Source organism: Vespula pensylvanica, chromosome 1 (assembly GCF_014466175.1).
Source record: "Vespula pensylvanica isolate Volc-1 chromosome 1, ASM1446617v1, whole genome shotgun sequence".
NCBI lineage: Eukaryota > Metazoa > Arthropoda > Insecta > Hymenoptera > Vespidae > Vespula > Vespula pensylvanica.
The window spans coordinates 14870921-14886215 of record NC_057685.1 but is presented as its reverse complement, the minus strand read 5'-3'; the positions used below and the strand labels follow the sequence as shown (position 1 = coordinate 14886215).

The 15295-nt window shown below is 35.6% G+C and overlaps 1 protein-coding gene across 4 annotated transcripts in view; it reads right to left on the bottom strand.

Moving 5' to 3' along the window:
• LOC122631911 overlaps positions 1-15295 on the bottom strand; it is a 228548-nt gene that overhangs the window by 132202 nt on the left and 81051 nt on the right. For 2 of the 4 annotated variants that reach the window (XR_006327783.1, XR_006327784.1), the window contains exon 2: positions 972-1333. Coding sequence is in view for 1 of the 4 variants with exons in the window: in XM_043818132.1 (XP_043674067.1) it covers positions 1235-1333; positions 5469-5549 (180 nt within the window). In the remaining 3 variants the exon portion in view is untranslated. The other 2 variants (XM_043818132.1, XR_006327785.1) reach the window with 2 other exon arrangements.

Genomic DNA, 15295 nt, shown 5'->3' with positions numbered 1-15295 from the left:
AAATAAAAGTAGATGATCAATCACGATGTTCTCAAGTTCTTTAATCGAAAGAAAAAACATATAATATAAATTTACTCGGTGGATTCGTTTTTTGAAAGACAAAGTTTATGTTACTTTTAGAAAATAAATGGTCAACAGAGAGATAGATGGATAGATATAGGATAAAACCTGAGTCGAGTTAGGACCTTGAACGCGAACGCGATAATCGATCGGAGACACCGACGACGAAGGAAACAATGCGAACGTGCCGAGTATACTTGTCGAGGGGCAAGAATAAATCCGATGGTGGCTGCTTGCGACTTCGGCTCGATTCCAATGCTCGACTTTTGCCAAGAATTGTGTGTGACGTTGAACAAGTAGTGAGAGGTCCGAGTCATAAAACCGGTGTCGGTTCTGGTACAACGAGCAGCCACCTGAAACCGAAACGACGGCGAGAGGAAAGTCTGTTTCTTTCCTACTCTCTTTCTCTCTCTGTTTCTCTCTCTTTTCATCTCTCTATCTATTTATATATCCATCTCTTACTCGATCTCTGTCTTTCTCTTTTTCTCGTGATCTCTTTCCTTCTTATTCTGCGTTGGCACGTAGAATCCGTTTTACCGGTCCGTCTCGTTAAGCTTCCTTCCTTTCATCTCTTTACTTTTCTCGCACTGCTCGTAAATTATAAACGAGATGGATACTATCATCCCGATACTTTTTATTTCTTCGCTACTGCTACCGTAAAATCCGTCTATACGTATTAATGTTGCTTTATTTAAATTTTATTTTGATCGATCTTTCTCCTTTGTTACGCGAGTTATTATTTCTTAACTGTTTTTCTTCCCTTTTCCTTTTCTTTTTGTACAAACGTTGAGTAAGTAGATACGATCTACGTTAACGTAGAATACTTCGATCGAAGAAAAGTGTACCCTGCGATGATACAATTTGAGACTGTTCGAAGATATCAATTATTGAAAATAATTTGATTGCTATGACGATGAAAAATGAAACACGTATGTATATATTTTACGATTGCAAAATATTAATGATATTTATGCGAGCTAATTAGTCGGCAGATAAGTGCGAAAATGGTGATTCATACTCACAGTTGATCTTATGTACATATGCGTGTTAGACAGGCATGATTATTAAATTCAAACGTTATACGAGTCGGTAGAAGGCGAATAAATTTTCCTCTCCTCGGAAAAATCTAGTCAGGTCGTTATACTCGTTTGGCGAGCGCGATCAGTGTACTTACGTATTCTCGGTTGCTTGCGAAACGTTCTTTTACGTCAGACCGCCTTCTTCTACCATTGGAGACGAGAAGAAGTTGACGAAGAATCCAAGTGTCCACCACCTGGAATGAAGAAAATACCGTGGATGAGTTTTGCAATGAAATTTTTCAATTGAGAAACGTAAAAGTCTCATTCGATTTCAAAGATCGATTTGATTCGAAGTTTACTATAAATGGCGATTTCGATCATTAAATTGCTTAATCGAAGTAGCAAAGTGTTTGATGTTTCAAATCGACATATTTCATCCATAACGTTTTGACGTAATCGAATCAAGTCAAGAGATAGTACTCGACGAGTCATCTCTAGAGGAAAGTTTAATACTACCTGCGGGCGTAAATATATTTATGTGTATGTATATGCATATGTCCAAGCTGTAGGATGCAGCATGCATCTTGCGTAAGATCTCGTGTTTCTCTCGAATAGAGGAGGGAAAAGAGAGAAAAGGGAAGAGGGTAAACGATAGTCAGACGTACGCAAGTATGTTGCTCGGTATAATGATACATATGCTTTTAAAGGGCAACGATGGGAGAAGAAGTAGTTGACGAGTAAGTAAAATCTTTCTATTACGTTTTCTCCTTGCAGAAAATATATACACTTGTATGAAAAACGAAAAAAAATAGAGAGAGAGAGAGAGAGAGAGAGAGAGAGAGAGAGAGAAAGAGAGATAAAAAAAAGAGAGAGAGTCGGTAAAATTAGAAGTAGAAGTAGTAATCAAAAGTCCGTGTAACTTGTTGCGAAGAACAAGTAGTTTGTGGCAAAACGTCACACAGTATGGGAGTCATTATAAAAATGAAGAAACCACCGAAAATCCTTGAAAAAAGCATACACCGATTGTTGACTTCTTGAAAGATATATAAGGATAGTGGAAGGAGCTGCGAAATAGCATGTAATAAATGCAAGGAAAAAAAAAATCGAAAGCGCGAGTTATATCGTAAGATTTGTTCGAACCGTGACATCTCCTGGGAGATGTCCAAATGATAATTATCTTAGTTGTGGCTCACGAGGAAGTGGTATTACTAGACGAAAAAGAGAGAATAAAGAAAGAGAAAGATAGATACATAGATAGATAGATAGATAGATAGATAGAGAGAGAGAGAGAGAGAGAGAGAGAGAGAGAGAGAGAGAGAGAGAGAGAGAGAGAGAGAGAGAGAGAGAAATAGAGAAATGTTACAACATAATTTGAAGACTTTGTAATCAGCATCCCTATCACGATGATCTCTAATAAGCGGAGGCTCGCTCAACGTGGATATTACTCAAAGAAACGTTTCGACAGACGATGATAAGCTGTACAATTTGTATTTCTTCCTTTTGTATAAATTATCGCGTTCAACGTCCACCTACGTATCTAGCCACGCAAACGCGTTCATTGTGTATGATCTTATTCTTTTCTTCATTATCATATCGTATATTGTATTCGAGTGGATCTTTGAACGATCGACCTTCTATTGTTAATTAAATTGCAACTTTATCATTTTCCTTCATCGACATTATATCATGTATTTTAATTCGTGTCCTCCCTCTGGATAAACGTTTTTACAAATGAAATTCTATTTTGATGTTACGTTAACGTAATAAAATATTTATGCTTATTTTATGAATATATGCATATATATGTAATAACGATAAACATTCCGTCCGCGAGGCAAATCTTCGAGTAAACGAAGCAAAGATTCTTTTAAACGATAACTAAAGAAGCAACGATGTGGCTTATCCTTATGCAATAACACGGAGGCACATCGAGCTCGCTCATCGTCCTGTCCCGAGAGTTAATTACGAATTTTCGCTTTCTTACCTTCCTGAGAGCGAACGAGACTCGTAAGTTCGTGAGAGATCGGTATCAAAGATCGCCTCTAACAAAACGGATAAGCCATAGTGACTCAGAAACGACGCGTAATCGAATTGTGTAATCGTTAGTTCTTCTACCATAGAAAACTAGAATGGTAACGTTGTTCTATTTCAAAGGAGTAAGGTGAAATGGAAATGCGATACGAATAATGTAATGTTCCTGATAGTTACCTTCATTTGTTCACTCCTTTACGAGTTTCGAGACCCGATCGTGTAAATGTGTAAGTACGTGTCTGAGTATATTGCGTCTGAGTATCGATCGACGATAACTTTCGTACATTTCGCTAAATTACCTGCATCATTGGAACATTGGAAATTCACAGAGGTTGCGTGAACGTAATCGAAGTATACCTTCGAGATTCAAAGGGAAGGTGAAGTTGCTCTTAACCGCTTTCCTCAAATTCCGCTTCAACGATCTTTCTCTTACTTATCCTCTTACCAAACCTCAGAGTACCAAACAAAACTTTGGAATATCCAAAATTCCTTTCGGTACTTCTCTTTTGTGTCATTATGGTATTCGATCGGACAATCACGAACGTTAAGATTTTTCCAGAGTGATAAATTTCACACACACAAACTATCTTTATTTTTGTTCCTTTAATAATCGGTTTTTATACTAGGTATTATTATCTTGAAAATTATAAAAATAATTTATATGACTTAGCGTTGAAAAATTTACATAATTTCGTAATAATAAACCATGCACAACGTAGAATGTTCGGTGCTTTTAGCCAATTAAAGAGCACATTCGCATGCGCGAATCTTCCAAGAACTCGATGGGCTTACGTCGCGGATACGAGGGTTTATCTTGGAATATATCTATGCAGGAACCTTCCGTTACGTATACATACGTACATTCATATGGAGATACACGTACTATGTATGGGTTATTGCATGTTCAAGCATTATATGCAGGAGCAGTTCTGTTCTCTGAAAGAGAGTAGAACAGGAACGTTATCATTCTGGCAAACAGGAGAATGTTATTTTCCATGCATACTTTAAATCGTTACTTTAATCCGTTCTTTAATCTTCTTTTACGACTTTTGCTCTGATATTAAATAAAAATCCAAATAATAATAATAATAATCGTTTGTGGGAATAAAAAATTTTATTTGATCGAAAAAAAAAAGATTTTTGTTTCACTGAAGATTATGATTTTATCGATATATGATATTTTATCGACGGAGTAATATTTCCCGAACGTTGGTAACAACGATTTCTATTGATTTTAAGCTTAGCTTTAGTCGATAAAACAGAAATAGACATAGCCGATAGGTAGCAATAGCTAATATCAAAGCGAATCGAAAAGTACCCCTTTTAAAGTGAATTATCCTTCGATATTTTTTTAAAAATCGATCCATTTGCGACTTTATCTAATGTCAGTAATTTGAAAATTAATTTTAAAAATGCATGAAAAATTCTATTCGTTCATTTTTTACATTTACATTTTTTATATTGTCTTCTTTGATGTTGTATTATAGGTGACGTCATTACTCTTGGAGGCAGAACGTAGAAAGCTTGCAGTGTTACAAAGAGAATTGCAAGTTGCTCTTGCGGAAGGCGGTAGTGTAAAAGTTAAGGAAAAGCAGAGGCAGGAGTTACTACACGCTATTTCGTAAGTGGTTCAATTTACTTTTCAAATGGGAGAAGATTAATGTATTCCATTATATCGATTAGATTTAAGAAAATATTCAAGATTAATGAACTAATTAATAATAACGTTCAATTAAGTATTCGCGCAAGAAGAGATTTTAAAGTTCTTTCAGAAAAGTTAAGAAACTTTTACATTTATACGTCTACGAAAGATAAATCGAAGTAACGAATTCATTGAAAAACCCTGCGAAGTTTTTAGAGGCACGAAGAGAGAAAGAAAGAAAGAGAGAAAGAGAGAAAGAATAGAAAGTCTTTTGCGAACATTATATTTTTACGAGGCGACGTTAGGTCATCCGTGAACTTTTACCTTCTCAGATTTGCTTTCTATTCCAATGGGAGCAAGAATTAACTCGTTGAAGATTTATTATTCTTCCATTCTTTCTTTCTCTCTCTCTCCATTTCTCTCTCTCTCTCTCTCTCTTTCTCTCTCTCTTTCTGTCTCTTTCTCTTTTTCTTATATAGAAAAGAAGGTATAAAATCTGATCGTACTAGTGAGGATATTAAATAAAGCTTCGTACATTTTTGAAAGTCGCAACGTTTTCTTTCCCGTAATTATGTGAGATTAAACGAAAGGAGTCGCTCTCTTGGTATAATGCGAAGGAATAAGGGAATATTTATTTTAGAAAAGTTATCAGGAAATTTGCTCGAAAAAAGAGATTTTTCTCAGATTTACGACAAAGAATACGACGAGATATGTACCTTAGAGATAGAGCCGCTTACACTGTCCCGCATTGAAAGGAACAAGTTGTCGGTGGCTCGTGAAAAAGTGTAGGTCAGCATGATCTGAAATTCCCTTCAACCTCTTTCCTGTATCTCTTTCCTCTCTCTCTCTCTCTCTCTCTCTCTCTCTCTCTCTCTCTCTCTCTCCCTTCCCCTCTCCTTTTCACATCCCTCTTTCCTTCGTCTTTTTCGTCTTTAGTTTGTACTTCAGCAATGTTGTTTGCACAACTCCTCTTACATGCTTAGCGTGTTCTGTGAGTTCTTTGCAGATGGCGGGACTACTTGGGCGGTGTCGGGGTTCTTTGATTCTATGACAGTAAGAAATTCATGAGACCGCCTTCTAACTGTACTACCTTTGAAGTTTCTACAATTTTTCCACGTTAACTTGGAGATCGAATCAGTCTACTTTAACGAGACTCTGTACGTCGTTACCGTCAGAAAATTCATTTCTACCACTCATCTTATCATGCTCGAAAAAGTTTCTTCCTTTATTTAATACTTCGATAATCTTCTATTTTATTTTTTTAAACATAAGCATCGATATCAGACAGATCAAAATTTATGGAAAGTCGGTTGGAAAAAATATAATGTAATGTTTTAGGACGGAATATTGGCTGATAATTGATTGACTTATACTACTGAATGATGATAGAAAATTGTTTAAGAAAATAGTCATGTACTTACGTACGCTAATATATATATATATATATATATATATATATATATATATATATATATATATATAAAGATTTTATTAGATTGGAAATATTCATAATCACAGCCGTGCTCAAGAATCTCGACCAATAAAAAAGAAACAGATCTATGAGAATTCTTTACTGTCAGCAGTTAAAAATATTCTATTTATTTCTACCTTTATTACAAACAAAAAAAAAAAGAAAAGAAAAAAAAATTGAAATCGTCAATATCTACTCTAATATTTTATCATAACGAGTATATAATCCTAGCGGAGATTAAAAAATAACCACGCTTAGTAAATGGCCGAAGGCTCAAACACGTTCGTTCGATATTAACTAGGAAACATTGCAAAGTTTTTCGTTATATCGGTTAATGAACATTTTACGATAAACTTTTGCATATTTATCAGATCGTTGTATAGGAAATGGATTATATTTAAAATATAAACATATTAGTCAACGAGACATTTATCTTAATATCATATTAACTCTCTTGTGATTTGAATCGATCGAACGATATAACATGCAATTACGGTGATATGCCATAAAAGAATTGATTCTCTCTTTTTCTTCTCTCTCTCTCTCTCTCTCTCTCTCTTTCTTTTTTCTCTCTTTTGCATACACATCATGAATTTATAAGATTGTTTGCCCACTAGTAATTGCTGAAGTTCCGGTGCGGTGCTCGTCTATCTGGAACTTTTTCAATTCCTAAGTCAGTAGTAAGGAAACCGCTCGGAAAATGTGCCAGTGGACCGTAGGTGTGCCATCTTCTGCTCGTTATTTGGCCTTCAGGTCGTTTCCCGTTCTTCGAATCCAAGAAAGATCGGAGTCTGTAGGGGTGGCGGTTAAGTCGACGCTGGTATTCCCTCACCATCCCCCAACGAATCTGTGCTCGTTCGAGCGCGAAAACTTTCAAGAGAAAATATTTCCCAACGCACGTATACCATCCCTTTCGAAATCCGTAATTTCTCCCCTTCTGCTTGCATCCTCATCGAGCATAATCTATTTTTCCTCTTTGTAAAAGAAAAAAGAGGGGAATAATTCTATAACCTTTCAATGAGAAAGATAAAATCCTTTCCGAGAAGAAATATTTTGTATTTTCGAAATGTTTACCTAGGAAGCAAACGAACGTAGAACGGAGAAAATTTTACAATCTCTTACGTTTTATCATGGAAACGACGTAGATGGGAAGGCCATCTGAGTTTAATCTTTAATCTATATCTGTCTGCTCCATAGGAAGATCCAAGGACAGCACGAGCAGCTCGATAAGGAGTACAGAATACACGCAGCTGGGGTACTTCTCTGCAACTCGAGAGGCTCCGGGAAGGTAAGTGAAGCCTCATCGTCGATCCCTCTTTCTTTCCTTACTTTCCTTATTTTCTTTGGATTCATTCTACGAAGATAAATTACCTCTTCTCTATATCGTGATAGTCAGCCTCTATTATTTGTTATTCATGAAAATCTCGCTATGCATGGTGAGCTTCCACTATTGGTAATATTACCTTTATGTTCAATCGACGAGAATATTTATATATAGTATATATATATATATATATATATATATATATGCATTCGTGAAACTTTTGAGAATTCGCATGAATCCTGATACATGAAACTATGTTATGTTCGTTTATATTTTAGCACGAAACCGATGTATATAAGTAACTGATAGCCATGTTTTGGTTTCGTTCGTAAAATTCTTCCCCTATCTTCCAAACACTCTATTTTTACTCTGCACGACCTACCTAGCCTTTCTTTAAGCTTTTAGTAAGCTTTAATTCTTAAAATTATTAGCAGACATAATGCACTATTGTCATAATAGCTTTTTCTTTCGGCTTAGAGCAAGCGTACAGCCTCGCTCTCTCCATTAGGTAAATCTACCGTAATGGTAAAACGTTGAAACGTAAAAGAAGTAAAAAAAGAAAGAAAGAAAAAAGAACTATGTAAAAAGCAAAATTTTTAATGATCACGATTGTATCGTTTGTATATAAATTTTACGATTAAAAGTCTCCTTTGAATGTCCTTTTTATTTCCTTCCCTTTATTCTTTTATGTTCTTTCTTTTTATTTATCTCTTTTTATTATTATTATTATTATTATTATTATTATTATTATTATTATTATTATTATTATTATTATTATTATCGTAAATTCATTAACAGTCGCAGTGAAAAGAATATGATATATTTTCAATTTTTCAATTTTCAATTGAGAATCAAAAAACTTGAAAGATTACGTAAAAACGTAATAATGATGTCCATGTAAAACGACATTAGAAAAAATGTAATGCAAACAGTTCATGTTCTCATCTTTGCGTAACAATATAGATCCTTAAAATTCTTTGCATTGAGTATATTTATTTATTTTTTTTTCAGTAACATTAAATATTGAAAGAACTTGCTAAAGGGCCATAGCCCTTGACTGAATATTTGTTTCGCAGTACAAGCATTGGTCATTGTTCGCTGCTTTGTTAATCTTCTTTTTAATTACAAGACAAGTTTTATTATTCTTGTACTTTTCAATAAAAATCTCTTTATTTGACAACGATCGAATATAAAGGAATCGATCGGATTTCGTCTTAACGAAAAAAGAAAAATCTGATTCTTACCTCGAATTAATCATTATCAATGAAAAAATGTATCGATAATTTTTCCAACGTTTAATTTATTAAATTCTTTTGATATTTTTTAACAATGTAACGAGCTATCGTCGATATATATATATATATATATATATATATATATATAAAAGAGTAGATAGGTATCTCTGTATGTATCTCATATATCACATATCGAGGTGCTGCGTTTTTTAATTAGCCGTACCTATTTTCCGATAAGAGAAAATATTTTTCTTTCCTTTTTCTTTTCTTTCTTTCTTCCTTTTTTTTCACTTTTTTTTTTTTAATAAAGAAAAAGAAATCGTTATCCAGTGGACGTACGATGGAGAGCACTCGATAGAGTTTCTACGTACATGCTAGGCTTTCTTTATAAGTGGACAGTGATCGATGTTTCTGAGGTTGCGAAAATAATGTAATGGGATCGAGAAAAAAAAGAAAAAAGAAAAAAAAAATAAAGAAGGAAGAATAAAAAGAAGAAACGAACTGGAGCTTGGTTATATGTTGAAAACGAGACAGATTCATCGTTTTTATATTCTCTCTCTCCCTGTTTCTCTCTCTCTCTCTCTCTCTCTCTCTCTCTCTCTCTCTCTCTCTCTCGTTCCCTTTCTCGTAGTCTGAACGTAATAGATTCAATTTCTTCTCTTTTCTATGGAGAAAAGGTCAGAACTTCTTCGCCATTTTCAGTAAATGAAAGTTCGGTTGGATTATCGTACGCCGTCAATGAAGGGAGTAACGTTTCGAGAACTAGAAGCAATCGAAAGACGGTGACTCTATCTCGTGCTTAGAATCTTCAAATCAAGTAAAAGGTAAAAGTAAGAGAGGGGGAAAGAGAAGAGAGAGATAGAGATAGAGATAGAGATAGAGATAGAGAAAGAGAAAGAAAAAGAGAGAGAGAGAGAGAGAGAAAAAGAGAATATGAAGCTTTCGGCAAGGGCGACGAAGTCAAAAGCGTCGGCAGAACCATCGGATTATCGAATGAGAAAGGAGAACGACAGAGAAAGAGTGTGAAAGAGACAGAGAGAGAGAGAGAGAGAGAGAGAGAGAGAGAGAGAGAGACAGAGAGAGTAAAAGAGTGAGTACTATCCTATCAATAAACTGAAGCTCGGGAGTACCAGAGAGATATGGAAGAGATCGAAGAGTCGACGGTGCGAGAAGTGTATAATAGCAGATGAAGAAAAAAAAGATAGATAGATGGATAGACAGAGAGTAAGACAAAGAAGAAAAACAAAAGGATTGCTTTGCTGATACAGCCGGCGTAGAAATGGATCGAACAGACGATCAAACTAAATAACGACGCAACCTAGCTATCCTCTTTCATCCTTCCCCTTATTGCCAACTTACTTTTCTCTCTAGCTTTATCCGTTCTCCTTCTTTTTTTTCCTTTTTCTCTCACTTTCTCTCTTTTTCTCTTTCTCTTTCTCTTTCTCTCTCTCTCTCTCTCTCTCTCTCTCTCTCTCTCTCTCTCTCTCTTTCTATTTCTCTCTTTTTTTTCTTTTCCTCTCTTTCTCTCTCTCTCTCTCTCTCTATCTGTCTATCTCTATCTCTCTCTATCTCTCTTCCTATCTTTCTCTCTCTCTTTCGATTCTCTTCACGTTCAGGCTACGAGCTTGAGATGCATTAGTGGTGTCCAATTACAGACTTCTCCGCTCCGCCCAGGGTCAGGAACATTATTCCGACGTGCCGTTAGAAAATGGTAGCAGAGACAAAAGTTCTCTCTATTGTTAAGAGTAAGAAGGAAAGAGAAAGAGAGAGAGAGAGAGAGAGAGAGAGAGAGAGAGAGAGAGAGAGATTGAGGGGGAGGGAGAGAATGAAACGCTTCTTCGTCCTCGACGCCATGCAATGAAGGCGAGCGCGTAATAAGGAGATTCAATTATGAAAGAAGTAGGATCGACGGGAGATATCTTTGAGAGATGAAAAACTTTGGGATGAAGTTTTACGCGATGGAGAATGGATATTTGTTGACCGTTGACCTTTACCCTCCAAACTTTCTTTTCTTTTCATCGACAGTATTATACGCGTTACTCTCGTGAAATTAATTATTGGTTATGCTAACTCGTCGAACGAGCAATGGTAATAGTAGTTGTTGCCTTCGACCTATTTTGTAACTATGTTATAGAAAAAAATATATGCGATAATATTAACGATGTACGTAACAACGTTAAGCCGAGATGATTTCTAACTTTGACACTCAGCAGATTTTATATGTCATCGTTAAAATCGAATGGGCTTTCATCATTTTTGACAATGATAACGATCATTCCTGACTTTCCCCTTTCGTTATAGATAGACGAATATATATATATATATATTCTTTTCTTTTTTTTTTCGATTAAACTCTACAATTTATTACCTGCTCTGGATCATATGTCGCTTTATATATAGCTCTATCCAAACTAACTATGTCGATCGTTTAATTTTCTCAATTGCTTATGCGATATCGTAAAATTAACGTAGTGGTTTACTATTATGTATATGATTGAATGAAATTTAAGCATTTCAGAGATTTTCGCCAACGATACGCTCTCGTTTAAATCGTTCGCATTCGAACGGCAATAGGGAACTTGGCCAAATTGTTCCATTTCCCTTCTTTCGATCGTCTTCCCACTTCTATTCGCATACGTACACACTATTTCTACCAACGAGTGCTCTTTATTTTCATCGATCGATATCGAGTCACCCTTTAAACTCTCGAAGGACGTCAGTCTAAATCAACGAGAGAGAAAAAGAGAAAGAGAGAGAGAGAGAGAGAGAGAGAGAGAGAGAGAGAGAGAGAGAGAGAGAGAAAACGTGTATGCATGTATACTTGCATATGTGTGCGTACGTATATACGCTTATATGTAACTCCAGCGATCAAGCCAGAATACGAGAGAAAAATAATGAACGTGAAATATCAAGGCAACGACCTTTATCGTGCTCGATCATTGTCGAGCCGTAAATCAGACCACGAGGAAAATGACAGTTCGTTGAATAACCCGATAAAACGTTTTTCGTTGTCCATTTCCGCTAAACGTACGCACTTTCTGCATATTTCATATAATTAGGAATCGACTCAGATAGGTGAGAAAATATAATTTAACGGTGGAAAAAACGTGAGTGCTCTAGCTCGTGTAGAATCTTACATGGGATAATTGAAAGTGAATGGTTTGGAAGAAGTAACAGCTTTATCGCGACATCATTTTCCACCTTTTCTCGAAGAAGCTTGTCGATCGGGAAAGGGTTGAGTTCGAGAAAATGGCGAAAAGAGAGGGTGAGAGAATAATTCGGAAGCTCCGATAGCAACGTACTCTTATCGAAAGCCTCGGGTTGCCAAGATTATCGAAACTTTACGAATTATTCGATACTTGCGAGTCGTCTCTCTGTCTCTGTCTCTTTCTCTTTCTCTTTCTCTTTTCTCGATATTCGAATTGTTACTAGACCCGATGAACCGTTTATTCTATATTATATCTGTTTTCACGTTGAAACTTTCAAACCGTGTTTTATTTTACGGAATATCGTTTTATGTTGTTATGTTGTTTCATTGTTAAAGTGGGAAAGAATATATTTCACACGTTGTGAATCTAAATGACCTCTTAAAAGTGGAAAGTATTTTTAATTAAAATTCAGCGTTGTATATATTACATATCGCGTAAGATTAATGAATATGCGAAATAAAGGCATTGTTCTGCCCGCGACTAAAAGAAATTCCACATTTTTCCGTCGATGTTTTTTCTCTTTTCTTTTCCCCCTTTTCTTCTTTTTTCTTTTTCTTTCTGTTCCTTTTTTTTTTCTTTTTACCAGCATCGCTACAACATCTCCATTTTGGCACTCTCACCAAACGAGTTTCGTATCTTCTCGTTATATTTTTGATGCAAAACATCGATGGCGAAAAACACGTTCCGCCTTTTATCACGAGACATTAACGAATAATAGCTGCTTAAGAATTTTTTTTTTAATTTCCTTGGATAAATATGTTCAAAGGCGAACGATATAAAAACTTTTTAAAAAAACAGGAAATAGCCTCCAGGAGAAATCGAAAAGTGTCCATGATGAGTCGCGTTAAAAAATTAATGATTCATTAAAATCATTGAAGAAACTATCAAATTGATTTATTTGATTTTATCGTGACTTTTATATATCTTAATTAATTCTTTGAAATGCTGACTTTTAATAAGTAACATGACTTATGATAGAGTATGTAATAAAAACATTTATATTCGTGAATTGTTATATCCCGAGTAAACGTAAAAAAACGTAAAGAATAATCACATGTCGTAGCAGCGGGTTAAACTTTAATCTTTAGTTATCGCACGCGACCAAACATCTTTGAGGTAATTTAGAAGAGCCTTTGAGGCGTAACACGATCGTTGCTTGGATATTAAGCTAATGACATAGAGTACGGAGCTAGTCTGCTATCAGCGAAATGATTTATCATAGCTATCTCGCGTACGGCAGTTTGCACTCCTTGCATTGGGAGGAAGAGAGGGTTGGATAACTAGCTGCAAAGGGGAAAGTAGTGACTTTCTCAAATTATAACAACCGAATTTGGAATTATCATACTTCGTTTTGCAATTTCTTATTCTCTTGCACATAGAATTAATCTTTTTAATCGATTCGAGCAAAGATCATCCGAGATTTTCCGACTTTTGTCTTATTATTAATTAATAATCTTGTATTGAACACAAATGAGATATGTTGTACTTGTATATTTATTCAAATTCAATATCAATAATAATAAATATACAAAAGAATTGATTCTCTCCAATCGAAGAAAATATAATACTCGATTCCTTTTCCATGATTTTTCTATACCGAAGGATTCAGAAACATGAAGACTTCGCGTTTGTTTTTCTGAATGTAAATAAAAGAATGAGAGAAAAAGCAGAAAAAAAGTAGAAGCAAAAGCGTAGTATGGTCTGATGGATAGTTATGAATGGAGAGAAACGATAAAGTAAGGAAAAGTAGTCACGATATGCGACCATCGTTATCGGCCAGTTCTCTTATCGAGAGGAGTTTCACGAGGAAGACAAAGACAAAGAGCAAAGATAGAGAAAAAGAGTTATTCTTTTCGTTTCTGTTTGCTTTTTTTTGCATTCTCCTTTTTTCTTTTTATTTTTCTTTTTTTTCTGGTCATTGATGGAGCAGCCGTAATTGCATAGACTCGGTTCATACGCTTTGCTCAGAGTTTATGGGTCGAGATACCGTATATTGGATTCGAAGTATGGTGAAAGGGGAGGTAAAGGGGAGGATAGATACGCGGTTCGACGTATAGAAAGCCGCAGGATACGCATCGGCGTTGATCGAACTTGTTCGTTATCGTTCGAGCCCATCATCGGCTTCGAATCGTGTGCCGTCACGTTGGTATTATGGAATAATTTTCCAAATTATATGAATCGATCCTACGGTGATCTCCGTTAGACAGGTTCAACGTCATTAGTATTTTGCTTTGGATTTTGGATTACAAGATTATAAGGTACATCAATGTTCCTTGGTAAAATCATTGTTAATTGTTATACTTATGTAGCTGCATTATCTATTATAAAATAACTGGCTCTGGTGCCAGTAGATCGTAATGCTTTTGATAGATTGTAGTTTTAAGCGACTGTATCGTAGCGATATGATAACGATTAACCGCGCGAAAGGAAGAAAGGTAATCGATGTAAACAAAAATCTGTGCGCATTGAGCGAAAGGAATTTCAATTTCCCGATAAACCAATAAACTGTTGAAGAGGCTTTATATTCGGCTTCCAGTATCAAGCGTGCACTTCGAAATGCTTCGAGCCATTGGTACGCATACGTAAAGAGAAATATACGTAACTATACGTATTTAGCTTCATGTGCATATCTACATATACTCACATACGAACATCATGGGGACAAACGACATATAGGTACCTGCATGTGCTGTGAGTTTGTAGGTACATACCTACAACGTAGCTCGCAAAGCGATTTGCATTATTCCGAATTACAATCCCACTTCGGTAGTATGCTTCTACCCATATTATAAACACAAATTCTAGCATAAAATGCCGTTGTTATCGTGACTGTACGATCTAGGAGACATTACGCGATGAAACTCACTACCGCTGTCGCCACCGTTTACCACGTGGTAGCATCGTTAACCCAAAATTAATATTTTATACGTGTCGGGTATTAACCACCCCCAACGTATTCCCTTCCTTTTAAATTCGTTCCTACCAGGTGAATCGAGGAAAAATTCGTTGATGGCAACTGTCGTTATTACGATAATGATATCCTCGTGAGAATTCCTACTCGTTGATGGTATCTTTTTCGTTATTTCGAATGGTATATAGACATATGTGTGAAAATTCGTCCAAGTTTTTTGTAATCATTGATACAACACTATGATGGTGTCTTAAATTTAAAACGAGTATCTAAGACCAAACTAACCGTAAGTATATTTAATTCGACCACGAGATAATTGAAGTTTACTAAGCGACCTATTATACATACATTAATGAAATTAGACATTTCTGGTAGGTTCATTGGTAGGTACTA